This window comes from Phlebotomus argentipes, unplaced genomic scaffold (assembly GCF_947086385.1).
Source record: "Phlebotomus argentipes unplaced genomic scaffold, Phlebotomus argentipes genome assembly contig_5, whole genome shotgun sequence".
NCBI lineage: Eukaryota > Metazoa > Arthropoda > Insecta > Diptera > Psychodidae > Phlebotomus > Phlebotomus argentipes.
In genome coordinates, this window is record NW_026776165.1 from 11,965,550 (window position 1) to 11,993,523 (window position 27,974).

The window sequence follows — 27,974 nt, forward strand, 5'->3', positions numbered from 1 at the left end:
CAATCTCATGAATACTTTTATACATTTTTATTCAATATGCAGTATAATTCATTATGTACATACAAAGCAATACAATTTTACATTCTGCTCATCTTTTTTTTTGTATATTTTCACTATCATTATTTTACTCATTGTAAATACAGTTTATTACTTCCTCAGTGTGTCTGCAAATAGGATATTGTAGAAAATGACAAGAGGAAAACCCAAAAATATGCAATATGATTTCCGCGAATTTGCATTTTCACCACATTCAATTTTTCTCAATCGAGCTTTTCGCAGTGGACACAATTATAAATATTTTATGGGGCTTATCACAAAAATAGATTAATATATATCGATGTGAAATACAAGATAATTAAATGTATTTTGTATTCATATTTTTTTTATTCCATGGCAATTGGATATTATAATTTATACGGTTTGATATCTGAGGAAGAGATTGAAAAATAATTAAAAATTGATTGAATTTAGTGCTTGAGAATTCGTTGTTTTTTCTCTCCATTTCATCCAGTTTCAGTTAAATGAGATAAAATATAACTTTTGCCCTGTATTTGATGTCACAGAAAGTGTTTTTTTTTCATATGTATATATAGGAAAGAAAGCGCATGATAAAGCAAAATGATTTCGATAGATTGAAAATTTTTAAATAATATTTAATACAATATTTATTATGCTTATAATTTTCGTAATAACACTTATGCTTTCTCGGTGGGTAACAAATGTTCTTTTAATCTTTTCCATTTCTCCCTATCTTTCACTTTTATTTTAATGTTTCAATAGTATTTTTAGGGTTTTTTTCTGTTCACATTTAGATGTACTTTTTCACGAACAACAATTTTTTTTTTCAAGTTTACTTGACTTACCCTAAGTATTTTTAGATTTTATTTACTAGAAGGTTGTTCTTTTACAGATGAAATATTTGTTTTCCTTTTTCACATTCATTTTTTTTTATATAAATGGAAGCCATATAATCTCGTTTTATTAATATTTCCATTTTACTTTTAATGTAGGTAGAATTATTCAAAACGAGATGAAATATTTTTCATTATGAAGATTTTACTCTATGGTTTTCTTTTCTTGTATTTATTTTTAACAGTAACTTTATTACAAGATCAACTTTAATACATTTACTCGTGATATTTTTGCATCATCACTTAATGCTACACAAAACAGCATTTCTTAGACATTACGGTAGAATTTATCTCATATTTTATGGTTCTTTTACAAGTTAGGATGCTCTTCCTTTGTTTCCTTACATGGCTAAAATTATAACTTTTACCCCCGCAAGTCGCCTCACTTTTCGCGCTTCGCCTCTCAAAATAACTATAATGCAGCCTTTATATAACACTTCGTATTTTCTCAAGTTCTTCCTTGACCTAAAATAAAATCTCTACCTCTTAATCAAGACCTCTTCTTATCTCTCTTTTTCTTTCCACGATTACTTTGCAAATGCAAAACCTTCGGGAAATTTTGGAATTTCGTTTCACAGGCAATTGAAGAAGTAAATTCGAGTGAGTTTGACGAGTTTTCTTTGCATCCTTTGTGTGTCGAATCGAAAATTATTACTCTGCAATCATTCAGCACAACAATCAAACCCATCGAAGTGTCCTCTTTCTCTTCTGGCCATAAATCTACCTACGAGTAATTGTGCTGATTCGTGAGTGCACCATTTTGTTCCCTCAGCGTCTTCTTCGTCGTGTCCCCATCCACATCCATCTTTATACTCAGAATATCACAATTGAAGGGCTTGCCCGACATCACGCCCTTGGATCCCTCGCTCGACTGCCGCGAGTCCACCGTGGACACAGTTTTGTAGGTCTTCTCCGGCCGCCAGCAGAACCACCACACGATGCCCGCCATCAGGAGCAGCGCGATGATGCAGCACGCCACGATGATGATCACCGTTTGGCTGCCGTTTGGGTCCTCCTCGGGCGTGGCGGTGGTGGCGCTGGGCGCAGCCGAGCCGGGATGCAGCGCCTCGACGCCTTGGTGGCAGCGACAGAGATCGCAATCAGTGCTGTTGTCACGCTGGTAGCCATGTTTGCACACCATGCTGCAGTGCTCGTGACCCTCGCAGAAGTGAGTGTTGCGGATGTCACAGCGCGGGCAGCACTCTCCGGCCAGCTTCACCTGCTTCGCGCACATCAGCGTTCGGCAGACGCTCATCTGGGATGAATGGAAATATGAGTTGAAATCGAGACTCAATGCATCACAGCACTCAACTCACCTGGCAAATCGATTCTCCCTCCACTGAGCACTCGCAGTGCGTGCACTCATCATCCATCCACCGCCCGCCAGCGGGAAAATGCCTGCCCAGGCGTCTGGAGTAGCAGCTAAGCGCTCGTCCGGCGGACGTGGCCGTGGCACTCACGCACTCCTCCTCATGGCACACCCTGACGCCGCCCTCGCATCTGCACCACTTGCAGTGTTCCCGCCACTCGAAGCCCGACTCCAGGGCGGTGCAATTGGGCGGCGGGGCACAGCGGTAGGCGGGGCAACAGTCGCCGGGGCGGTGTGAGCCCTGATTCTTCACCAGCGGCACCAGATCCCCGATGCAGATGGGCTCAGGGCATTGCGAGTGGCACAGGCAGACCTTCTGGGGGCAGCAGAGGCGGAAGAGGGCGTCTGTGGCATTGTGCTCTGTCGGCGGCTCGTACAGTTCGGGAATACTGCGTCGGTGAATGTGGCCGGGCACGATTTTGATGGACTCACGCTTGTGGTACTGCACGAGTGAGCGTTTGGCCAGGACGCGCTGGGCTTCTGGGTGTGAAATGTAGTGTGGCGGCTCGAGGAGGGATGGATAGCTGTCTTCTGGGCACTCGATGTGGGCCAACTGGGGACACACCACTTCCTTGCACTCGCTTGGTTCTGCAAGGACACAGAGAGAGAGTGAGAGAGTGAGAAAAGGGGGAAATTGACGACATTTTTCATCGTGAAACTCTTTGATGTCACAATAATTCGTGGGATAAAGTGGGAAATAGAAACATTTCAGAATAAAATCCGTGAAATAATAGTGAAAAGCACTCCATTTAATTCTTCTAACGACCAAAGCAACAATGGAAAGCGAACGCTTGTTAATTCCTCTATTCTTCAAGAGAGTCAACGTGTTGGGAGAATGTGTGTAAATCACTGAAAATGTCCTGTAAAGTGGAGGAAAATTTGACACGTTGGACTGAAAGTCATTCTTTGGCCATGTTTTGTGGTCTATTGTATTGGAATTTTATCTCTTTCATCCCACCCAAAATGGTCTGGCAGAGAGCATAGAATGGCGAAGCCTGTGTGGAAATTACACTGGGAAATATGTCACCAAAAATACTGTCTCTGACATGGAAAATTCATGGATTCCCACTCATTACTTTTAACAGCACATATTTATCATGGTTTTGTATAAATTGCAGCATTTTTGGGACTTAAAGTTCTTCATTTTCAGGGGACATTGCCATTTGGTGGTTTTCATGAGAGAAAATGACGCTCTATTTACATAATTCTCTGAGTCTTATCTTGTCTTGGAGATAAAAGCAGATTGTGCGAATAAATTCGTGGTGAAGAACAAAGAAGTGCGTGATTTAGCAAAGAGAAACTTCTTATCAGCGCTATTTGCCAAGAGGTGAAGAGTGAGACAATAACATTATTAATATCTAAGGTGTGAATATCAAGGAAGGGCGTGAAATGTGGCCAGACTTTTGACTGAAAAACCATATAGAGACTTTAAAACCCATTACTTTTACTGACAATTCAATAACCATTTCTTGGCACTTTTGCCAATCATTCCACCGCAATAGTCTTTTCATGTCTCCATGCAAATTCTCAGGCTACAATCGTGTGATCCACGATCGCGATATAGACATCGTTTCAGGGAACAAGGATATGGCGATAAAAAGCCATCAAAGTCGTGATTATCACTGGAAAATCCAGATTCTGCTCCACTTGATTGCAAAAAAAGTCGTCTTTTATGTTGCCATCGAGTTTTCTTGAAGCTGCATTGCCAATCGCGTCTTTTTATTAATCCTCCTCGCGTGTAGAAATTGCTGCAATGATTGCATGAAACGATGCCAATAAATCAAAGTCAGGGCACGAAAAGTGGAGACAATCCTCATCAAATTTGTATCAATGGCAAGATGCGAAGTATTAATAAATCTTCCGTCGAAATGGTGCAGAATCTCCATCAATAATTGAAGCAATTTTCCTTCAGCACCATTTATAGTTTTTGCATGATGCTCAGAGACTGTGGATGAGGGCGGGGGGGGGGGGGCAATTGGGAAGTCTCAATGGAGAACCTTCGAGCTCAATAGACCATGACAATTGCATGGGTGAAATTTCCATGCAAATTGCAAATGCCGAAAAGGAGGAAGAGAAACAGGCAAAAACAAGAATCGCGCCGAGGAAAATGTATTTGATTGTATTGTCTCGAGCAATTTACACGATTTTCCTTCGCTTTTTATTGCATCCCAACCATTATCTCGATCGTTGTCGCATTAAAATATGATGTACACACGCTTCATTCCCTCGTTAGCTCACCTTTGGTAATACGACAATTAGAACATTGCACCTCAGATGGGAAATTGAGGGAAAATTCCTGAGCGACGAGGACATTCCAGTGTCTGGGGTATAAAACACCTCAGTTGTGTGTATTTTGTAAAATTTGTGGATGTTGCGGTAAAGAAGATTTCATGCTAGGGTGTTCAGAGTTGAAAGGGGCGAATTTCTAGATGACGGATTAAATTCATGAGGCGAAAACTCTTCACGGTATAATCAAATGTTGTTGATCATCAGTTTCCAGTCACGTTTAATGCGGACAGACGAGACTTTCTATCCTCAATCTATGTCGCTGCTCAGTTTGTGAGAAATGTTAATAATAATACGGAACACCATGTCATTTCGCCCGCAAGTTGTGCTGCGAGAAATTCGTTGGTGTGGGACAGGAAACTTCCATCTTCATGTGCAAAAGCTCCGTGTCACATCTAAAGCCTGGCAACGTGCAGTTTTGAGCCACACTCCCCAGACTCTCAGGCTCATCATGGCGCAAATATTCCGAGCAAGGTAGTGGAAAATTCGTCAGCATTATTAAATTCATGTGACGTGATTCTCTAGGGTGAATCTCAATTTTGTAATAAATTCAAGGCAGCACGGCACGTCTGAAAGAAAAATCCATGCTCGGAAAGAAATTCTAGGGAATTTCCTTATAGTTTTTCGGGGTTTTTCACGTCCAACTGCGGGACAACAAGACATAAATTCAGCACAGAGATCCTGGATTTCTCTGCCACTGCAGGTTTTTTTTTATGGAAATCTACCACCATCAGATAATCAATTTTCTCTATTTCAATGCATTTTCTGAGCAGGAAAACTTCACTGGCCATTTCGATAATTTATTACTATTGGAAAATATGTAATTGCATTTCAGCACTTTTGCAAACTTCTTCTTTTAAACTCATGCGATGAATTTCCCATCAACACGTAAAGTGGAATTTTAATTAACAAAAAAAATATCTGCTCAGGAATGTTCACAGAGAAAATCCGTGCATAATAGAGTACAGGAGTACTTTGAAGAAGCTATTAAAATTTCATTTATTGCTCCAGAGACGATGAAACCCTTGCGGAATCGTAATTACTGCTTGGACAATATTGTCATGCGCTTAACATAACATCTTTCAAACATTTCAAACATTTTCCAGCCTAAAATAGTGGACTTCATGTTGACATGGAAGAGTTAATACAGTGTCAAAGAGAGTTTAATTTAGAGCAAATAGACTTGAAATGTGTGACGTAGTTAAAGTTTATAAGTTCCGTACAAAATATATCATTAAATAGTGAGAAATGATGCGACTTATAATTAAGAAAATAGGTGAGATTTCAATTGAATACAGCTCGTGTTTTTAATTACTTTACAGAGAAGAAAATATGAAGAGGAAAATAGGACAAAACATGAAAGAATGCCCTCTGTGCTGAGCTTTTTAATCACAAATCTCCCAGAAGGAAGACAATAAAGAAATGGCTGTCTGCCTTTGAGGCCATATTTCATAGAGAGCAGAGATAGATAAAACGGAAAAGAATGGAGAAGTCTTGTTGCTGAGTTTTATCGAGTTTCCAATGATTAATATCGCGCCATGCGAGGATAACTTCTGGTGCACTTTGGTGGAGAGAACACCAATGAAAAGTTTGCAGTGCAAATTGATTTGTGCCGATGCGCGTCATGGAAGAGTGATCCGGAAAAATCTGCAAATCTGGGACACAGACGCAGTATGGCGCCATATGTGATGCCATTGAGAGCGATTGTGTAAGCCTCTCATCTTGTCTTTTTGGCGATCACCTTTCCTCCAGCGACTCCTCTCACCTGGATGACCTTCGCCAGAGCTGCAGTCCGCGAAATTGCGCGCTTTTCGTGGCACACATCATCCGAAACGTGGGTAAACACATTGGCGAAACTGCGCGCATTCATTGAGAAAAACACTACCCAACGGATATTTATAGACACGCATTGAATGATTTCCACCTCAGCCTTTTGATAGATCCATTGATTGCCTGCTCAGATGGTGGAAATTCTCTATCTCAAATTAGCTTTTCGAATGCCCTCGCACTCTCACCCTCTTCGTGTTGGCTTTGCTATTATTAAATTCTGTGGCTCTGCAGCAGAAAGATCAGCTGATGATCCAACGCCAGATACACAAACAGAATTCTCCAAATTCCCGCGGGTGGTTATTTATTATGAGGGGCGGACAATTTGTACTCGCGCGAGCTTAGCTTAGACAGGTTTTGGAGCACTGGAAGTCTCTTCTGCCATTCATCCACCCCTTGGCATACAACACATGTGGCGGATTATGCGAACTGCTAAAAACACCATTTGATTTGCATGTGACTCGCGAAAGACACATGAAAACGTCATGAAATTAAAACTTTGGTGGTTTTGTGCGCTTCTCATCTCAAATTTACATCTAAAAGCTTCTCGTCTTCCACATTCCGAACTTTTACCCATTGAGCACTAAAAGCTGCTGATGGAGTTTCGTGGGGTGTTTCAGGACATCGCGGGGTCAAGGTCATATGGGTGAAAATTAGTCCAGTGTCTCACACTTGTCTGCCTGACTGTGTCACTTGTCAATCGTCGGATCTGATAAATGTGGAGACAAAGTGAAAAGGAGAACCACATTCTCGACAGCATCTCGCGAGGAATTTCACCCTAATAACTCAATTACACATGCTAGATTGCTGGTGTGGATGTGTAAAAAGTGCGCGAGTATTTTTAATTCAAGGCTGATGGCCAGAGAAATTGCTCAATCAGTGTCTTTGCTTAGTGCGCTCTTTAGCACATGTTTTGCTTAATTTATTAAATTTAATTTATCAGTTCACACAGTCTCGAGAGATGTTTCATCTACACTCAGGGGGTTTATAATTGGCGTGCGCGCGAGTCATAAAGTTGTTTTTCATGCGCGGGGTGAAATTGCGCGCTTCTTCTATGGACAATTCTCTGGCATGAATCCCAAACTTCCTGGATAATAAATGTTTGTGCAATTTATGAATAATTCAGTCAATAAGTTAGCATATTTTCGCATTGATGCTAGGCGCCTGATTTAATGCTTGGGAATGAGTCTCGGGCTCCAGGAGTACCTCTCATATTTCACCACGCTCTGATTCGGTGCTGAGTGTATCTTTTTCCCCAATAAATCAAAATTATTCCCTCCATGACTCACATGAAACATACTGGCTGAAATCTCAGCTGGAATGGCCATGATTTGCCCTTTTCCATCCAATGCCTTCCACTGTTTATTCCTCAGCACGAGAAGGTAATAATTCTCCCCTTTCTCCTCTCTTTATTTCCACTGCAAAAAAGGCCACGAATTGTATGCACTTCAAGAGCTAAAAGGCCTCTATCGCCAATGCCTTTTATCGCGCTCTTTCGCCGCGGCATTTTTTCTATTTGTATATTGATTTATCGCAAAAAAACACCATAGAGAGAAATGGCATTCCGCGGCTCTGCATTGATTACAAAAATGCACTCGCGGGCGATATATAAGCATTATGATTGCCACATTTTGTAGTTTATGTGACTTCGTTGAGGCTTCGTGTTTGGGAGGGATTTGAAAAAAAAAAGTTCAACAGAGAGAAAGATGCCTGAGGCAAGGAATAATTCAAAACTCATGCTCTCATTCCCTTAACAATTGTTTGGCGCATATTTTCCGCTCACTGTCGAATAACAGTTGTGTTTGTTTTATTCCAATTCCAGTCATTCATTGGGAATCACTTGCAAATTGATGCTTTTTGCTGTGAATTGGCAATTTGTAGAAGATACCATCGGGCTTTAGACATGGGAAATGAAATCCCAGAGTTGATTGAAGTTTCGAATTGTGTGAGAGGATTTAATTAAAAAGCCATCTTGTCATCGGACACAAATCCAGAGAGAAGGTGAAAAAGAATGTTCAGAAATTTTTATATATCAAATAACTATTAATGAGACGCCAAATTTACTGAATTGCCAACATGAGGAGAATCCACATAAAGATGCAGGCAAATGTTGATTGAGGCTGAACTCCAGCTAATGAATAATCATTAATTTGCTACCAATTTGAGGCAGTGGATCCACAAAAACCACTTGACTCTCCGTCCGTTCTCATCTCATTGGCATTCACAGTGTGCATCACACATTTACATATTTCTCAGCCCAAAAAATGTATTAATAAGAGTGCAATTAAATTTATGCGATGAGATGTTGATAAGAATCCCACGAAATGCGGACCGTCTCTCGATTTGTATGCGAGATCCGGAGCGTCTTTGGCAAAAATCATGCACACACTGATTAAGTGTGTCTGTTTGTCTTTTATCTCGTGATTTATCTTCGACCCGCCTTGGTGAGGGGAATGGGTGATAAACCGATTAAAAATGTAATTCCCTCGGCGTGCGTTTATCATCATCATCGGGAAGTAATAAATGAGCCCGTCTGCGACAAAATCCGTCGTCACTGCGAGATTATCGTGATTTTTCGCGCCACAATTTTGGGGTTCTCCTCAAGTGTGCGCGGCCTTTTTTTCGGGTGCAAAGTGCACAACGATGGCAATCGCGTGTCTGAGCGGCAATTAATCGTCCGAATTGAGGGAAATAGTGAGCGATAAATTCTTGTTTACATTCCCATCAGCACCACTTAAGAGCACATCATTTAATGGGTGACAATTTCGTCACGAACACATCAGCGCACACAAGAAAGGCATTATTCGCCCTCGAAGAAGTTCTCTCTTTAGTGTTCGTGTGGAGAAACGATGCATCGTGCATTATAGGGCAATTTTGCTCGTTTGAATTTAATTTCATGAAAATTTTCCACATGGAAAACTTTCCACACCCATTTTCCCTCTGCATTTTATCCGATTTTCTACGATCCGATTAGCGCACGCTGCCAAGGAATTACCATTTCAGCTCCTCTTGCCAGCAAGTCTTCCTGCCGAAATTAGACAATTTTCCGCGGAAAATACTCACGACAAATTGCGCCCCATTGAGAAAATTACACTCACGCCGACACTGACTGAATGGTATATTTATTTCAGGGGCTGAAAAGTCACCATTTATACTAAAGTGTGCAGCGCAATATCTTCCTTAAATACTCTTACCATAATTGGACTGATGCACATGTAAGTCTATTATCGCGAATTTGCATTCAATTATGTGCATAAAACATAAATTGCGCCAATAATAAACCTCTTGGTATTCCCTTCTGACTCCCGCTGACTCTCCTTCATCGCCTGGGAAATGCTTCAGAAGAGTGTTTCCTCTGGGAAATCTTATGTGTGGCACTCAATCAATTGTTGTGCCAGCAACCGCTTCGATGGTGCTATTTTCGACAAAAACACCATCCAATGCTCGAAGAAAGGCATATAATTGTCACCGAGGAATTCCCTCAGTTCGTGAGAAAATTGTGTCGGAGAAAATTGACTTCATTTGAGCGTCTATTTTTACATTTAACCACCAAAACACTGTTTGTTTACATTGTATACGGAGAAAATATGTTTTTTGGCACAAACACGGCGATGTGGAAAAGGTGAAAAATCGCATTTATTCCAAACCGCGTGAGATCTCAGAATCAAGGCATAAACACAACACTTCTTGACCGTCTGACTTTCACAGACGCACAAAGGCTAATTGAATTTTTCTGCGCAAATTTCCTCTTTTGTGATGAAAACAGAACCATTTATAAGAGCGTCTATTTTGGCGAATTTCGCCACTTCATGCAATGCTTCAAATATTGCCTCCAATTAGTGGTTTGTCATTGAATTAGTCAACTTTGATGGAATTATACCTTAGAAGAGCGCAAAGGAAATAAAATTAATTTCAACTCGAATTGGCGTGACAAATCAATTTCAATCGCGCTGCGGAAAAGTTTCGCCGGCAGAAAGAAGCCAGAGGAAAAGTCATAAGATGGGGGAATTGCCTTCGCAACGGGGAATCGCTCTGCATGAGGTCAAAGGACACGCTTTGGTGCTCAAAGTGGGACTTTTAATTGGATGCCCAGAAAAGAGCATTGATTCGCTTTCCGCGGAGGTGAAAATACTGTGGCAAGTGCGTGAAATAATCTTTGGGTGTCTCTTGATTGAGATTTATTGGATTTCGCGCTTTCTGTCACGATCATTTTGAGTTAAATTTACAGGGTGGCTGTCAAAGGGAGGCCAAGTAGCAATTTTAGGGGATGTTTTATTGGATTATAATTGCACAGATTTTGTTCGAAATACATTTCATTTACTAAGAAATGGCGTGAAAGTTAACAATCCGTTGAATTCGGTTTGTGGTCTATATTTGACATTAACATTTTCTATGAAAGCCTCCGAATTTGTTAGTAATTCACCCCTAGACACTTGAAATTGTGTAGTTCGCAATGGTATTTGCAACGTAAATGGATTAAGAGTGTGACGAGCGCCACACATGAGATTGGAATCTGTGCAGTATTTTTTTTCCGCCAGCCGCGGAGAAAAGCTTCGATTGATTGACAGCGTGGATGAGAGCTTTGGAAAGCTTCCAACCGTAATTTGCACAATCAATTATTAGGGTTATAGAGGAAATGAAGGAATAAATCACTGTCAATCGCACGCCTCTCGCGCAAGGCTTCTGCATGAAGTCCAAAAGGAGAGTGAGGGAATGAGAGTGAATGTTTAGAGAATTGATTTCGATGACGAGTGACTTTTTGTGTCCTCCAATCCATCGAGTAACTCTACAACATTAATTTGACACCGAAAAATACTTTAGAAAATGGTGCGTTGTCACTTTTTTCTCATATCGCTTCGCCTTGGTCAGCTTATTTGATGGCATTTGGAGCCCCGAAATGCGACTCAATCCGAAGCAATCAAAGCTATACAATTCTCCGGTTTCTTTCCCCGTCAAGCGACACTCCGATTTATTGCCAATTAACATTCAATGGATTTCGACTCCTGGCCAAGAGTCGCATGCTCACGTAATCGTCTCAAGATTCTCGGGGGAGATTCAGAGTGCGGGAAAGAGCCACTAATTGAGTCATTTTCCCCACTTTTTGCGCAATAAACATCATTTCCACAATTCTTGTGGCAAAGTCCTTCCATCAAATTCAAATGTTTCCTCTGTTTTCTCACCAAATATAAACACTTAAATTGTAACAAAGTGTATTTGGCATACGTGACAAGTGGCACGATCACTTTTCCCCAAAAAATTCGTGCGCTGAAAAGCGTGTGTTTTCCCGAGAAAACGCCTAGCGATTCGATGAAAGAGAACTTTTTCAATGACTCACAAGTCAGATGGCCAATTTTATCCCATCTTTTCTCTCCCATTCTGGGAAATTGGAAATGGATCGAAAGAATAAACATTGCAGTGCGTCTCTGGGCTGATTCACGATCACTTCATCGTTCTGATTCATCCCCGAACACACGCCGTCTTGTATGATTTTCATGAATTTGTTGGCACTTCCGTAGCTCAGAGGGCTTTTCTCCAATTGCAATACATATGCGCGCTTAATTAAAAACTTTTGTCAAAGAGATTGCATCAAGTGCAATTCACTCAGATTTCCTGAACTCATTTGCCTTCTCATATTGATTCTGTATATGGAATTTTCACTGCACAGAAGAAGGGAAGATTAATTTGCTTGTGCCAAATGAAACCACCAGTCAAACTGATGAATTTATGGAATCAAAGAAAGTTTCAACTGCGTACGAAAGCACATTCATTTGAAATTAAGCATTTTCTGCACTGTGGTGTCATTGAATGTGTGTTTCTTGGATGATGCACAAACCTCAAACCTCTGCCCGTTCCCAATTTCTGCAAATGCCAGGCCTTCTCTCTCTCTTTCACTCCAGCAAAGTGTATGATTTATTGATTCCAATAAAATGCTCGGGTCGACACTCCACCAAACTCTGTCATTCAGCTGTATTTGCCCAGTGAGGTCAGGCAAGAAGAGGGGCCGTCGCTTCGTCACTGGGGATTGCTTTCACACAGACCTCTGTGACCCACGGGGTGGCGATTTGAATGGAAATCCCCTCCTCACCTGCCCATCATCTCTCAGCCGAGAATTTACAGTGCCGGAGAGCAAATAAATCATGTGCTTCGGCTGCATTTTCGACAGATTGTATGCAAATGCCTTCTCTGTGGTCAATTGCATTAAACAAGACGAATTTTAATCAAACATTGCCACTTGATATCGGACAACTCTCGAGTGGAGTCACTCTGACTGTAACTGTAGAGAAATGCGGGGTATTTTGAAGCGTGTCTCAGATCCTTAAATGCTTTTTATTCAATGCCGAGATAATACTAAACTTTGCAGGTGCTTCGCTTTTTTATCTGTCTGTAGAAAAGGTGTGAATTATTTCATATTCACTGAATAAAATCAACCCTTTGTTCGATGATAACATTAGCATAATGCTTGAAGAATGCGTCTGGATGGAGAATTTGCCCAAGACGCACGGTGAAATTGCAATACATTTTCACGCGGGGTTAAAGTCACTTTAATGTGAGTCAAGCATCAGCGATGAGAACTTTTCCCAGAGACGGCAAACTGTTGGGGAAAGAATTAGATTTGCAAACTTCAAAGTCTGCGCTGGTAAACTTTCACTGGCAACTCTGCGAGAGTTTTAAAATAATCACTTTTGCCCAGAAGTTCATCCCGCCCTAGGTTCATCCTCACCACCCACACACGTGTCCATTCCGCATCACGCTCACGTCTCTCCACACACACACGGGCACGTGATTAATATGCTCAGATTCCACATGGGCACAATGGTGAGCATTATTTATGCAAAAGAGTCGCAACTCATCGATACACAAGTGCGTCTAAATTGCCTGAAAATTAGCATAATATGCCCATTTCTCCACATATGAGCACCGCGCGGCGCGGAACATTTTTCAGCCTCTTGATTAATTTAGCACAACTTTTTATTGGCACATAAATCATTCGGCGATTGATGGGAAAGTTGAACTCGCATGAGTTGCTGTTTCCCTTGGAGGTGGTGGTGTTTTTTTGTGTGCTGTTATCAGCTTTTGTATCAAAATAGAGTGTGAAAGACTTAATATTTTGCCGCATCTTCAGCCTGTTGACATGAGCAAATTGGTTATGTGGCATGTGAGAGAGTGTCAAAGAAGATGTTGTGTGCTTATGAGCGCAAAAGCTCAACTCATGGGAGAGTGGTTGCACAAATATAGACACTTTCCTTCAAAGCACACAATTTGTACATGGCCAGAGACGGAAAGACATGCAGTTGCCACTCGAGGGCACTCCTGAGAGCCAATCAATCGCAAAGAATACAGCAAACACTCGACAAGTGCCGACAATGGCCTTTCTCATGCACCCGCATCGGAGTTGTGCAAGAAACTCTTTCCGATTTCTCCCACATTCATCGCATCTTAACACACCGGTCACGTTTTCCAGCCCTCTCCCATGGACATTCCCGCGCAAAAGTGCTGACCGAGTCGCCGAATCGGTCAGCAGAGAAATAGGGCAGAGATGGGCGCTTTTGGAGGCTGTGTGAGTTGAGAAAAAAATAATCCATTCTCGATTGCATTGGAAATGAACTAATTGCCATATACAGAGGGGCAGAAGATACGTAATGTAGTGGATCAACCTTCAATTGGGAAAACACACAAACTCTTCAAAGTCAAAGTCAATTAAGAGCTGTGTTGGCAGATTCCAATCGTTCACGGATGAAACAATGAAGGCATTTTCTGTCTTGATACTCAATAAATGGCATTAATACCATACAAAACACACCCACACAATTGTTTTTCTTCGCCTTTTTTTATCACTCGCACATGCTTCTCAGCAGCGCGCGTCTGCGGTGACCTCACGTGAATGCCGAGGAACAAATGGAGTCTGTCATTTGGCGTAAATTAAATAATTTGTCACGGTTCTGCATTCACGGATCGCGCCTCATTTTCTCACCACCACCACAGAAATACAACCAATTCCTTTCTCCCCTTTTCTGCACTTTTCTCAGCTCTCATGTCACTAGGCGCGATATTTGCTGCATGGCAAACAGATGAGATAACTTTTTGATACGTCAGCAAGTTTATTGAATCACACGACGCGTCATCAAGGCAAATATGTGTGAATATATAGTTTTGCAGTGGAAGATACAGAGGCTGTTTCGCAGTTTCTGCAAGTTGCTGATTATTTGCAATGGCAGATATTTGTATTTCACAGCAAAATGAGTAGATTTTACTATTGCGAGGTGTTTGTTTCCCATCCAATACTTCATTGGCAACTCATATGATCATGTGGAACTTTATATTGATTGGCCAGAAATGGTGACAAAAAAGAGCACAATAAAATTGCTCAATGTAATTGAATAAATGCTCCACTTGATTACAATAGAGGCTGAAGTACGGCGTTCGCTCATCAATTGGGTTCATAGAATGCCCTTAATTCAATAATATGTGACAATTGTTGAGTGATTATTGACAGTAAATTAATTGATATTGGAAAAATCCTCCATTTGATTGTCAATCTCGTGCAAAATGGCCCAGGATTTTGATACATGCAGAAAGTGTAGATAGGAAATCAGACACTGAAAGTCGCAACAAATCACATGTAATCTTCATCTTGACAAGAAAATCCACCCAGAAAGTGACAAGAAGTGACTATAATCCTCAAGTCTCACTCAATTTGCGGTTGCATTCTGTAGAATTTGCATATGCGAGCTAATCGAATTACACTCTCTTGGCTAGATTCCATATAAGGAAAGTGCAGAAAATGCGATTTATTTGCAAATATTTGACTCTCTGGACAAACCAACAAACGATGACCAAAAAAGGAAGTTTAAACTTAAATTCCTCCCATAAAATTGCACAACAACATTTCCCCTCGCCTTTCGGGAAAAATAATGTAACGATTTTTAGCCCAGCACAAAGTTGTACTGCCCATTAAACATATGAGGCAAAAAATAATACCGACCATTAAGTGGCAAAATTGCCAAATAATCTGAGTAATTAATCTTAATGCTCACGTGGATTCTCCTAAAGAGGCTCTTAAAACTTTTTTTTCCGCCTCCATCCAGTGACTTTTCCAGCGCATCATCTCGAATAAAAATCTGCTTCTTTTTAGCATAAACTTTTATGTCATGGCCGAATGGCAAGAAAGTCTCTTCAGTGTGACACAGAACAATGAATAATTTAGAGGCAGGTGGAGGACTTTTTTCCACGCTCTCCTGAGACAGTGGCGATAAATTAGAATGTTTTCCTTCCTGTTTTTATTAAGGCGGAGAAGAATCAAGCCGAAAAAGGTACTTTTCCCGGTGTTTCTCTGGGCCTCAATGTAATAACAGTCAGGGCTGAATATCATTATAAATTCGTAATTAAATCACTGAGGAAAAACTTTTCCTTAGGATTTATATACAATGTAGCATAATTACTCGATATTATAAGTTGCGATGTTCTCCTTGCAAATCCTTTGCTTTTGGCGAAGTCAATAACCTCATTTTAATACGTCAATATACGTTATTTCAAACAATCCTCGCACGTAAAACCAACCACTTAAGAATCACTTAAGACAACTCACACTTGATCTAAAAATATCCATAGAGAAAATTGTCCTAATTTCACTGCCTCACATGAAGCCCACCATTCCCGTCATACCTTCGCTGTTTCCTCGCCGGGAAGCTTCTCAATTGACGATTGAGTCAGAGAAATTGCAGAGGAATGTTAATTGTGATGATTCACTTGGCACTAATCCCAATGTTTCGGGCCCCATTTATCTCACATCATCCGCCCAATTACATAAAGGACGCTGCCAGGGATCACCTGGTAGCGCAATCCAGGACATTGACACATGACGCTTGCCCGCAAATCGTCATCGAATCGCATGAATTGATGGTCTCAATTAGGAATCCGAAGCGCCGCGGGATTAAATGGCTCTGCAGACCGCGAGATCCGGACATATGGTCCACCAATTAGTGCCTCAGTTTACGTTCTGGGCTAATTCCAAACATTAACATCTGTGAGGGATGATTGTGTGGAGTTGGGAAAGGCGTAGATGAAGGATGAGGAACTGCGAGAGAGCATCTGTCCAAGGGAGGAGATGTGATATACAGTTCAAAAGCTCACTTTGAGCAAACATTTTCCACAACTCTGGGGCGGCAAATGAGTGGAATGTGAGGGGGGAAGTGAATGAAATGGAATATCAGAAGCGCCACGCACTCGTCAATTTCCTCTCGCCTCGACGGATGGCATTCCTTTGATGCTGCGTGACGAGTGTAAGTCTGGCGCTCGCCAAAGAGACATCATATCGCAATTAAAAGCATCCAAATTGCTCCGGCACTGATTGATATTGACTCTCGACACGAGCTGCCGAATGAATTATTTATGATGTTGGACACTTCTTCCGCGTCCGCTGCCTTTCCTTTGCATGCACAACACGAAAAATCTGCATAGGCGGCAGATGGAGTCTTTATTTTTGGCCACCTTTTGGGCAGACTCTGGCTATTTCCGTGCATGGCCGCGTGCCAGTGTGCCCAAAATAGCCCACCCAAGAGCCGCCCGTACGCCATGTGTTCATGCAAACGACCATGGATTTGCACTCTGTTGTCATCGCATGAATATTTTAATCACGTACCGCGTGTCACTTGATTAAAAGATCATCCGGCCAAGATTGAGCGCGAAATTACTAATGATACACCCTAAACTTCGCCTGCACAGACACCTGGGCGGCCGCTCGTGACCCCAAAAATTACATCCACATTTCACGATTGGCCACACAGCAAATGGAGCACAAGCTGTGGCAATTTTTAATAGGATCAGCGTCCATTGAGTGATATTAATTATGCCGCAGTACTTTAATATTTCCATTGGTAATACACCAAACTAGACAATTTTCCGGTGACTTCACTAATTGGACGTTTCATCGAATTTTGTTGTAGTTTATATAGCAATTTTGACGGTTTATTGCTGGGGTATTTTATTTACAAATGAATTCGTGGTTTTCATATCTCACAGTGCTTTATGTTGTCATGTTTGTGTATCAAAAATGTTATTCATTGTTCCGCCAAAAAATGAGTGGAATGGGGGAAAAAAGCGAGCAAACTTTCGAATATTCCCCAGAAAAATACCTCGCGCACTCTCACATGTCATAAAACCCTCGCGGACGAAAATTGTTAATCACATTATCGTAAAACCGCGCGAAAAAGCCCTCCGCGGACCATATCTCTGGACCATTTGCAGAATATCACACAAACATAAGCACTGCTGCCACGTATAAAAGTGTCCAGCAGAAGGTATGAATTCGGGCCTTTTTCTCCCTGACTGAGTAATTTCATCACGCGTGCCGAAATAAATCCTTTTGATGCGTGCAATAATAAATTATGTGGACGAGGAGGGCAGGAAAATAAATTGAAATTCCCACCAAGTTCACGTCGCAATTCACAGTGGACCATTGAGGAATGCGATGGAGAAAATTAAACAATACCACGAAGGAGTAATCATTGAGTGTAGGAGAGAAAAATGCCCCCGAGTTGCCCATAAAAAATCCATCCACTTTCCGTTTCAAATGCAATTCATGTGTGTGGAATGATTGAGGGAGTCGACAAAATACCTTGGAATTGCGATGTGTGATGCGATGGAGAGATTATTCCGGGAAGAATGTGTGTTTTTGAGGCCGCGGTCTTACCTGGAAAGAAGAGAAAATAGAGGTTAGCTTAGTAGTAGATTTGCATTGAAACATTTTAGTAGAATAACACTTTAATTTCCTAAAATAATTATGATTTCCATTTATCAACATCGAGTGATCTGCTTGATGAGAAGTAATTTTCCGATTTCATAACTTTGACTTTGCATATCAATCACAATGAAGTAGTTAAGCGGATGGGCACGTTATGTTCACATTCCTTGCTCTTGTCCAGTCCATTAGAGAATCAAGAAGGCATCAAATTCAACTTTATGACTCCACGAAATTCTGCAAATCGCTAAATGAGTTGAAACTTCTTCAATTTCCTCCACACTTTGGCTTAAGTGCATACAGGCGTGGAAATAAAATTTTAGTGATTTATGCGTCTATAAAAGTCAACCCGTATTGCTTCATCCCACAGCATTTTGGGTCTCTCGAAGGACCACCGCAATCCAGCACACCTGGCAGCCATTCAGACGATTTTCCCAATAAATAGAATATTACGAACAGTGGCAGAAATCTAGCCAATCGACTCACTTGCGCGCTCTTCAATGAATCGGAGGTCTGGACAGTGTCATCGAAGAGTTATTAATACTGGCGCCGTCGATTGATTCTGGAATTCCATTCAGATGCCGAGCGAAATTGTGGCACTAAAATTAGACTAAGCCTTTCCTCGTATCATGTTATCGCGCTCGGTGTTTTTCGAGCCCGAGAAAAGCAGCGTGATCGCATTGGAATGCTCTTAAGCAAACAATCAATGAAGGTTGCCTCGCTCGAGATGCTTTTCCACTCGGAAGAAAGCCGCACACACATACACAATATCAAGGCTGAATGTCTGTAAATATTCGCGGAAAAAAGGTGCAAATATGCAGACATTCCGTTGCTACTTTGTCACATTCAAATTCGTGAATTATATATTTTATTTCGCAATTTTCCTGGTCAAGATTGCATGTCATATGGAATTGCCTCCAATTGACCCAAACAACGCATCGCGGTTTTCATTGAATGCACAACCGCGATGCGTTTCGCGCGCGAACCAGGAAAGCGATCGTCAAAGACGCGCTTCAAATTAAATCTGTTAATTGATTTAAATTTAAATTAATGGACACATGCTTGTCGGCATTTTATTGTCTCTGCCGCGATGGGTGTTTTGCCAAGCTGTGGGTTGGCATTTTTTGCTGTGCCGGAAAAGAATTCACACAGCCGGATATTTGGCAAGGAAAAACAGAACGACAAAGAACATCCAATTGCGCACTTTTCAGCCGGCAAAATGAAAAGGAGTGCAAAAGAGATTTTTATTTGGACTTTGTGATTAATTGATGAGGAATTCAATAGGAGAAATTCATCAATGATCTCATTCCATGTGAATTTGCGGATGTTTTTCAAATACTATTTCCCAGATTTCTCCCGCCAAAGTGTGAGCATTTTCAATCGTTCTCCATACTTTGTAAATTCAGTATTTCGCAAGAACATTGAGTGAGTTTGAAGAAAAAAATTCTCCTTTTCAATGATCCTGAAATAACAATGAGAATTTTGCTGCACAAATCTTGCTTTACAGTGGCAAATTTTGCAGAAGTTTTCCACAGTTGAGAAAAAAAGTCTCTCAATGACCTGAAGGCGGCGGGCATTTTGGCTGGAATTCTTGTAAGTTTTTCCCCCGAAGAAATTTCCACACAAAGGCTCTGTATGGCGGGAAATTAATGAAAAGGCGGGTACGTGCGACCTCCACAACGCATAATAATTGCCTCATTAGAGCGTGTGAAAAGGCAGAGGAGCATCTCAGTGATCATCCTCATCCTTTTGCAGAGGAATTTAATTAGTTCTCTCCGGGCTTTGTCACTGACAAAGAGTTTATTCACCCCTTTTTCCTCATACCCTCAAGTGGGAATTTCCGTGGAAAATTGCGGCCAAAGTGGAGGAAATCGAGAGGAATAATTTATAGCCTAATCGAGAGATTTACACTTAGTTATTGTGAGCTGATTTTGCCACTCGGAAAGGTCATCGGACGACGGAAATTTGCCATTGTTGGATATGGAAGTAATTAGTGAAAATAAGAAAAATTGGTGAATGAGGAAAAAGCCGAAATAATTCGTCGTCTCGATGGGAATGAGTGGAAAATTATCTGAGCATTAAGTGCACTGTTAGAAATGGGGAGACGAAATCAAGCTCATCTTAAAGTATTATGTTATGAATTTATCTAATTAATTTTCACTTGTTTTTCATCATATCGTCTTGAAGGACAAAGAATCGCCCTGAGGAAGAAGATCATTTTGTTGTGACTTTTCTTACGCATAACAACTTGTAAGGATTTTTTTCCAGGAATTCAGATGAATTTTAACCCTCAAATTCTGTTCTTTTCCACCCCATTTGCCAACTGTGTGTTGTCCGCACACAAGCAAAGTCTCTGCTTCTGCCTTTCTATCGTGTTCGCGAGCATTTTGCTGACTCTTATATAATGTGAAACGCTACAATGGCGAGCCACACACGGAGCTTCAGCAGAATTTGCACATCACCGGATTTGTTTACTCGCGACAATAGTGAGAGTTTGACTAATACCACTTTCGCTGGAAATTTCAAGTGCCTAATCTCAGAAATGCGACACAAATTGCGCCAGAGCGTTATTTTTTTCATCATCACTTGGCCCCAAAAAACAGCCCATTATCAGTTCTGGTGAATGTTGTGTTTTTAGGCCTGAAGCTCCGCATGATATTTGCCCCCATAAACAATCGCCCACGAGGGGAACAATACAAGTTTCGAGGGAGAGATAAGAGGCCAAAAGTTTCTCTGTTGTAATCATATTTGGCAATCACTAATTAGTATTTTTTTTTATCTCGAGACATATAAATTCGTGGGGATATTCATTACAACCGTGCAGAGAAAATCAGTATGAAGTTAATTAATTACACATCTCCTGGACGTGATGAAATATAACTTGGGAGAAGTTTACTTGTCAACAAAGCTCGCGTCTGATAAGCGGCGATCATTTGCTTAATTGAAAATAGCAAAAACAATAAATCATGCCAAAATGAATGGCAAATTCTTCGCTCGCGGCAAAGTCGTTGTCAATTTTCAAAAAAAAAGCTTCAAAAGCGCTTAGCATCTGGGCTTAATGGACAGCTTTAATTGATTTTCTCCCTCGTTTGGTGACTGATAATGTCAGTTGGGACAAATAACACCGCTGCAAAAAGTGCACAATATCCAAAATCAGGAAAATTGTCACATTTGACGAGTATGTCTGGTGGATGGGAAAATGGATGGAAGGCAGCAGAATCCGGTCATGGCAAAAGGAGGACAATCGATCATGGCAGAGAGTGTCTGTTTCATCTCAAAGCCAGCGAGAGACACTTGAGAAAGCCATTAATTTGACTCACTCTCTATTAATTACAGAGCAATGCTCTTTAATGTGCACTTGCACTGTTCCTTCTGCCACCAGAAATCATCTGGATAACTACCAAAATGATGCTCGCCACAGTCTCACAATTCTTTCTCAGAATTGGCAACTTGCGTGAACTTGACTGTCGATATCGCAGGAAGTCCACATTACGCTATAAGAGTGATACGCTTGCAGACATCTCACACTGTGTTTGCATCATTGTATTCACAAGTTGTGTTCATGGTCAAGAGATTTCCGCCAAGAAAGAAAGAAAGCTAAACGCCCACGAATAGTGACTACATAGTTTCGTGAGAAAAGCAAGATGTATCGCCGAAACGGTTGTTTTTCATGTCGATTGTCGTGTCTTTGGGGCCCGTGCTTAGGCCATTTTTCTCTCGCACATTGATAAATTTATAGCCTTTATCAGGCGACACGATGTTGAGGTGGAAAAAACTGTGCACAGCCGAAGTATCTCCAGGTGAGGCGGGAGATAAAGAGGGTGGAAAAGGTACAGCTGTTGGGGAAAACGTCGCCAAGAGTCAACTTGTGTAGCAACGAGAGCCACAATAATAACAATAAATGCCGTGTAATATATGATTCCCCGGGGCAATATTGAGATCTCGTCTGAGCACGCAAAAAATGCCTCAATTCTTCTCCATGGTCTCTTTTCATGGCCTCCGAGCGGCTGATCGAATGGAATCGGTTGTAAAACTGAGCGACGCTCCATCGTCATAGATTAAGATCAAATGTGAGCATCTCGAAGGTTGATGGTCCACCTTTCCACAGATGCGCTCTCTCTCTCTCTCTCTTTGTCCGATACTCATCTCCGAATGCCCACTGCGGTTTTAGCGGCATTCACGAACATAGAATTCTCTTAAGAGAACAGAATTGAGCGCACGAGACATCATAATTACATGGAAACTCCAATGCTTTCTGGCAGTAATCTAAATGTCTTTGACGTCAGCAGATTCATCTTTGATATCTGCTCAAGAAATTATGGACTTGAATTAAAGAGTACAAACTCGACATTAATTTTGTAGTATGAAATGGAAATTTTACTCAAAAACACTGTGCTGTATAATCTTATAAAGCTCTTATTAAGAAAATACTTAACTTCTTTAAGACTTCTTGTATTACCAGCGAACTCTTATAGCATTTCGAACAAACTTTAGAGACGCAGTCAGAAAGTTCTGAGCCAATTTTGAAATGTGGAGAATTCTCAAAAGACCTAATTTATGTGTATATTATTAAAATTTTAACAGACTCTAAACAAATTTCTCTGGGAAATTATATGTTTAACAAATCCACACTTGGCCAAGAATCATTCCCGTGACGAGTGTTGGCATTTCTCCGGTCACATAAAATTCTCCATAAATTCCACACTTATTGCCGTTTAATTGAATGATTAATTTTAGGCACAAGACTTGAGTACAGAAGCACGTTGGGCACTTTAATGATCAACAATAAAGCTTGCGCGCGGTGAAATGGTGGAATTTTTCAGGGTTGCACTGTGGACAATTCCTTCATTTTTCCCAACACATTTTGGGTGAAATCGTGAAAATATGCTCTCGGAAAACACACCACTAAAAATAATACCAACCCAGAGTCGTTAAAAAATGTCTGATGCGTTGAAAATTGTGTGGCGAAGAATTTTCCGTGTGGAGCCGTTAAAATGGCAAAAACATGGCGTTTTAATTCCAATTCAGTCGCGTCAATTTTCGGCTCCACGCCAGACTTTTACGACTCACGTCATTAATTCACTCCGGCCACAGGGATTTGCATAAAGTTCCCACGCTGAGGCACTCTGGATGCAATTCTGGTGGATTCTGGGCGACTCTGGCGTGCAATAAAGACGACTTTTATGGGTAGCAGCACAAGAAATTGTCCACTTTTTTCGGTCAAGTCACGGCATCGATGATTATTTACGCGCTTTGTGGTGGCAATTGACAACACCCACAGCCATCGAGGGACACAAAGCGAGGGACCATTAAAATCCAATCTGGGGAAAGCGAGAACCTTCAATTTCTCTTTTACTGCCATTCATCTTCATTGTTTCCCAACTAAATGGTCCATCAATTGATTCCTCACCCTCGCCGAGACCCAAGAGACAATCAACCCGAGGCTCTTCTCACCGCAGAGAAAATGTATAATGCTCTCCCAAAACACTTGTAACCTTCCGCCATATCGTGAAAATTGAAATGTGCACGAGTGAGAAACTCAACCATCTGGCTTTCAATTCTTTTAATATCTCCATCCCATGTGAAATATGGCGAAAACTGTACATGCCAAAATCATCATGTTGGAGATGCCTAAAGCCACTCGAAGGCGAAATACTGTGAATATTCAACACCCAAAAGGTCTCCCCACTCGAAACCCTTTCAAGAGGCTCTGCACGGGAAATCAAGAGCCGGAGATTCAGGAAGAGTTATCACAAGCCTCCGAACAATCACGTGTTTGTATCGCCCAGAATTTGTGGCAGATGGAAAATTTCTGTAGTTTATTTGTAAGTGTCATAATCGTATTACGAAATTGATGTAATCACGAGATATAAGTTTTGTGTGAAGGCAAAGGAAGACTGTGTGTGAAATAAGATAAGCAGAACTATGAAAAAATCAGTGCTGCAGAGTTTGGTCAGTATTAAAGTGAAAAAATACCCAAATTTTTAGTGAGAAAGTAGTAAATTTTGATCAAAAATATGTCGAAAATAAAAGAACAGCCAAAAAATTGATTAAAGTTCAAGGATTCGAATAAATCATTAATTTAACCATGATTTCAGGACTTTGTTATTATTAGCATCGCCAAAAGTATCAAATCTTCTAACTTTCTTTTCTCAATGACGATTGAATATCTGCATTGCAAATTCACAGATTTGCTATTCCGCAACTCATCATCATCGCCCCCTTGAGGCTCTGTGACGCAATTAGACTTGCCCTTCAATTCCTCAATAGCACCTCTTGGTTTAACGCTTAAATTAACCTCCCGCGAGAGAGTAAATAAATCAGTGGCCTGTCGAAAAGTAGCTCTTTTCCCCAATTCATCGCGCAGCGTCATCGAGGCGTTGGGACTCTGGGTGTCTCTGCGGCGCGGGGCGTCTCTCATCGACGTCACCGTGAGTTTGTTGAGCTCGAAATATCATTTTTGATTATTCAAACATATGGGATGTTGAGCAGATGTTACTTCAGAGGAATTTTCGTGTGAAAATACACATTTGCGCTGGGCGTGCGTGTGTTGGTTGAAGAGCTTTGCTGGTGGTCGACAAGAAGTCTCCTCATCGTCACCTGAAATTGTGCACTCATGCCGAGGAGTTCTCCTCAAGTTTTGCATTGAGCCAGATTTATGCGATAGCCTTTTCCACTTTCTCTCGCGTCTCTTTTTTGCATGGCACACAATGTGCACACATTTGAATCAATTAATTCGGCGATATTCCGTCTATCGCAATTTTATTAATAACATATTCCACCAAGCAAAAGTCACATGAATATCAATTTTGGTGGCGCTTTTTTTCCCACTCTCTTTCTGAGCGCGTTTAGTGCCTCATCTGTGTTCGTCTGCAAAGCCACAGGGCGGCGAGAGGGCAGGAGACTTTTCATATTGCTCTCGCGAGGCCACAGCGCGAAGGGAGATAAAAAGGCAATAAAATTGGGTGTCTGACGAGATTAATTATTATGAAATTGAGCTGTGCGCATAAAAAAAGGAGAGCGAAAATTCCGAACAGGGTGTCTTTCTCTGAGTGTTTTCACGCAAAAATAAACAGCCCGCAAAAGCATCGGATCTGGCCAAGTCACTCATCGCGAAGGCACTCTTTTGCGCAATTTAAACACCGCACACGCCAATCAATCGCTGTTTATCGCTTCAATATCAATTAAAATCGAGTTGGGAGATAATTCTCACTCTGGCCTCTCTTATCTCTAGTGCCAGTGAACTTGGGAAAATGCGCTCAAAATCTCCACACACAAGTGGATCAATTGTTCCTCCAGGCCAGAGACGCGAGAGGTCATCTGACAATCCGCCAGATAGACCATCTTAATTCATTCTCCATGTAAATTCAATTTAACTGATGCCATCGTGAGATGGTCTTCTAATTTAATTAGAGGGTATCGCGATGGATATCGCATCGAGGCGAAGATTTCGGACAATGTCAGACGCTTCGCATTCAAATGTCAGTTGTGTGATTGCCTAATGAATACTTATGTGCTATCTGGAGAAGCATTCACTGATTATGTTCTCACATTTTTCGCGTGATTCCGAGGCAATGTGTTGAATTTACAGAGATATGGAAAAGGAAAACTACCAGTTTTGAGGTGAATATTGTCTTGGAACTCAAAATCTTCCCTGACATCGTCGCTGTGACCGGAAGAAAGCTACTTGAGTTTGACTTACTGGCTCTGATGACAATCACAAGTCACTATCGCGAAGACACTCTTCCAGAAAGCCAAACACACTCCACAATTTCTCAGGCCGACAGTAAGACACGCAGATAGCAAAACACGGAACCGAAGGTGAATCAATGTCTACAATCAATTTAGCTTCAGTCCAGGAATGTCATCTAATGAGAAATAAATCTAAAATCAATAGAGTCCATTTAAGAGCCAATTGCCATCAATATGTCAAGCATTATGGAGTGAAAATTGCCTAGAACGGTGCAATTAGCGAGTTGAAAAAGCCTTCCATTAATTTATGCCCTCATTTGAATATTTTATTAATTGAATTCCAATCTATTTGTTGTAAATCGATTGAGTGCAGGCTAATTGAACAGCGCGCGATGTTTGCCAGAAAAATCACGGCTTCACCGCGATTGACGTCTTTGTGGCCCAGGAAATCTCTTCGCCACTCCGCGCGATCTTCTGGGCTTATAAGTTAAAAAGTTGTCATGGGGCCTTTTTTGCGCAGTGTATTTACCGACAGAGTGTGAAAAAATACAAATATTTTTTCTCCAACAGTCCCAACTATCAGTACACAAGTCCAAAATAAATAGCAATTTTGTGGGACGCGCGCTCATGTTAGAGACCAACACAGACACTGCTATGGTGTCGTATTTGAGCGATATAGGAGATAATAAACTCGTAATTTTTGTACAATATTTGCCAGACTATCGTGTGTAGTGGTTAATTTGCAATCTCCGTGTAATTTGAGATCTCCAGCATTCTCTCGCGGCGTGTCTCAGCTTTTTTTTCTGCAAACGATCGTGCCTCGTGGAAACGCCGCAATGAATTGTGTGTGGAAAGTCCGATCGCCTTTTCAATTTATGGTTGTTCTTCTGTGATTTCTTTCTTTTGCACTGTGTGCGTGTGTGTGTCTGAATTTTCCAGATCTTGAGTGATGCTTTTCCAGGTGAACAAACACCGGAGATTCAATGTCACATTGCGCGATGTAAGAGTTCTGCAAAGTTCTGCACTATAGAGAAAATATCGCGCATCTTCCACATATTCTCCATGGATATTATAACATTCTTCAGCGTTTCGCCGCAGGCTTCCAATCACAAAGTTTCCCATTGAGTTTCAACTTCTATTTCCTACTTGAGATCCAATATTTTTACCTGTTGAAGCATCACCGGCGGCTGCAAGTGCAAGAATCAGGAGGAGAATGTTGAAATCCATGTCTCTCCGGGCTCACACACTCTCTCGCTCTGTCTGAAAACACAACGGCAGAGGCCAGGAGATGTTCTTCCTCACTCTAAAAAGAGCACAAATCTCTGGGGACACTCGGTCTTTCCCGCGCAAAGAACAGAATTCAATTAAGCTCTTGCATCGGCGAGTGCGTGGAACTGATCGTGCAGCACATGGACACTGATGTGGTTGATTGGGAAAAAGGGCATTATGAGGCGAGACGAGTGCACAATTTGTTCATTAAAAACACATAAATATTAATTTGGTCAATATTAAGTCGCAGTTGGACTGGTCTGACTATTATCCAGAATTAGTGGCGAAAAGTGTCTCAATCGCAAACCACAAATTGCAGTGTGTGAACCCACTCTTTCAGGCCACTTCGCCACTCTGGCCAGCAAATTGTACTTTTCCTGTTGTCACACCGCGGATTTCATAGCCGCGGACTTTGGGGCCAAACAGGAAGGCGGCGGGAGCACCGAATTCGCGAGAATCGATAGATTTGCTGGGACACACAATGGCCGCGAACTTGCCTCTTTTTCTGCACACACTCAACGGACAGCACAGGTCAAAATGAGGGATCTCAATTTACACCTTTAAGGCTTTCTGGCCAGGCGATCGCGCTACGTTTACGTCTCACCGCTATTTCGAAGCAACTGACACGACGATGTGAGAGCATTCGTGGCGTCGTGAGTTGCCCCCACTTTGCCGCTAAGCGCGATATTCTGTGCTTGAAGGGGCTATACTTAAACCACCTAAGCGCGAACGCACACAGACGAACAGACTCAAAATAATGCGGACTGATAGTTAACCCATTGGGACTGGTTGGAGATTTCATGCTTCGTTCTCATTCGGCAATTGAAACTCCAACGTTTTCCACTCACTTCTCATTTGTGTCCACAAAAAACTAACAAAACTT

At 41.5% G+C, this 27,974-nt stretch overlaps 1 protein-coding gene across 1 annotated transcript; it reads right to left on the reverse strand.

Annotated features, from left to right (window-relative positions):
- Positions 1–12: 12 nt before the first annotated feature.
- On the reverse strand, positions 13–27,707 carry LOC132255545 (kielin/chordin-like protein). Its single transcript, XM_059751627.1, has 3 exons — positions 26,989–27,707; positions 2,228–2,868; positions 13–2,166 (listed from the first exon to the last, which is right to left on the reverse strand). The coding sequence occupies exons 1-3, from the start codon at positions 27,047–27,049 to the stop codon at positions 1,636–1,638; spliced, it is 1,233 nt and encodes a 410-aa protein (XP_059607610.1). The 5' UTR covers positions 27,050–27,707; the 3' UTR covers positions 13–1,635.
- Between the last annotated feature and the right edge of the window lie 267 nt (positions 27,708–27,974).

Bases quoted from the DNA above. Each gene is read 5' to 3' on its own strand.
- LOC132255545 (XM_059751627.1), bottom strand. From the start codon at position 27,049: ATGGATTTCAACATTCTCCTCCTGATTCTTGCACTTGCAGCCGCCGGT. The intron at 2,869-26,988 runs GTAAAAATATTG...GTGTCCTTGCAG, and splicing joins CGCCGGTGATGCTTCAACAG to AACCAAGCGAGTGCAAGGAA. The intron at 2,167-2,227 runs GTGAGTTGAGTG...CATTCATCCCAG, and splicing joins AGGGAGAATCGATTTGCCAG to ATGAGCGTCTGCCGAACGCT.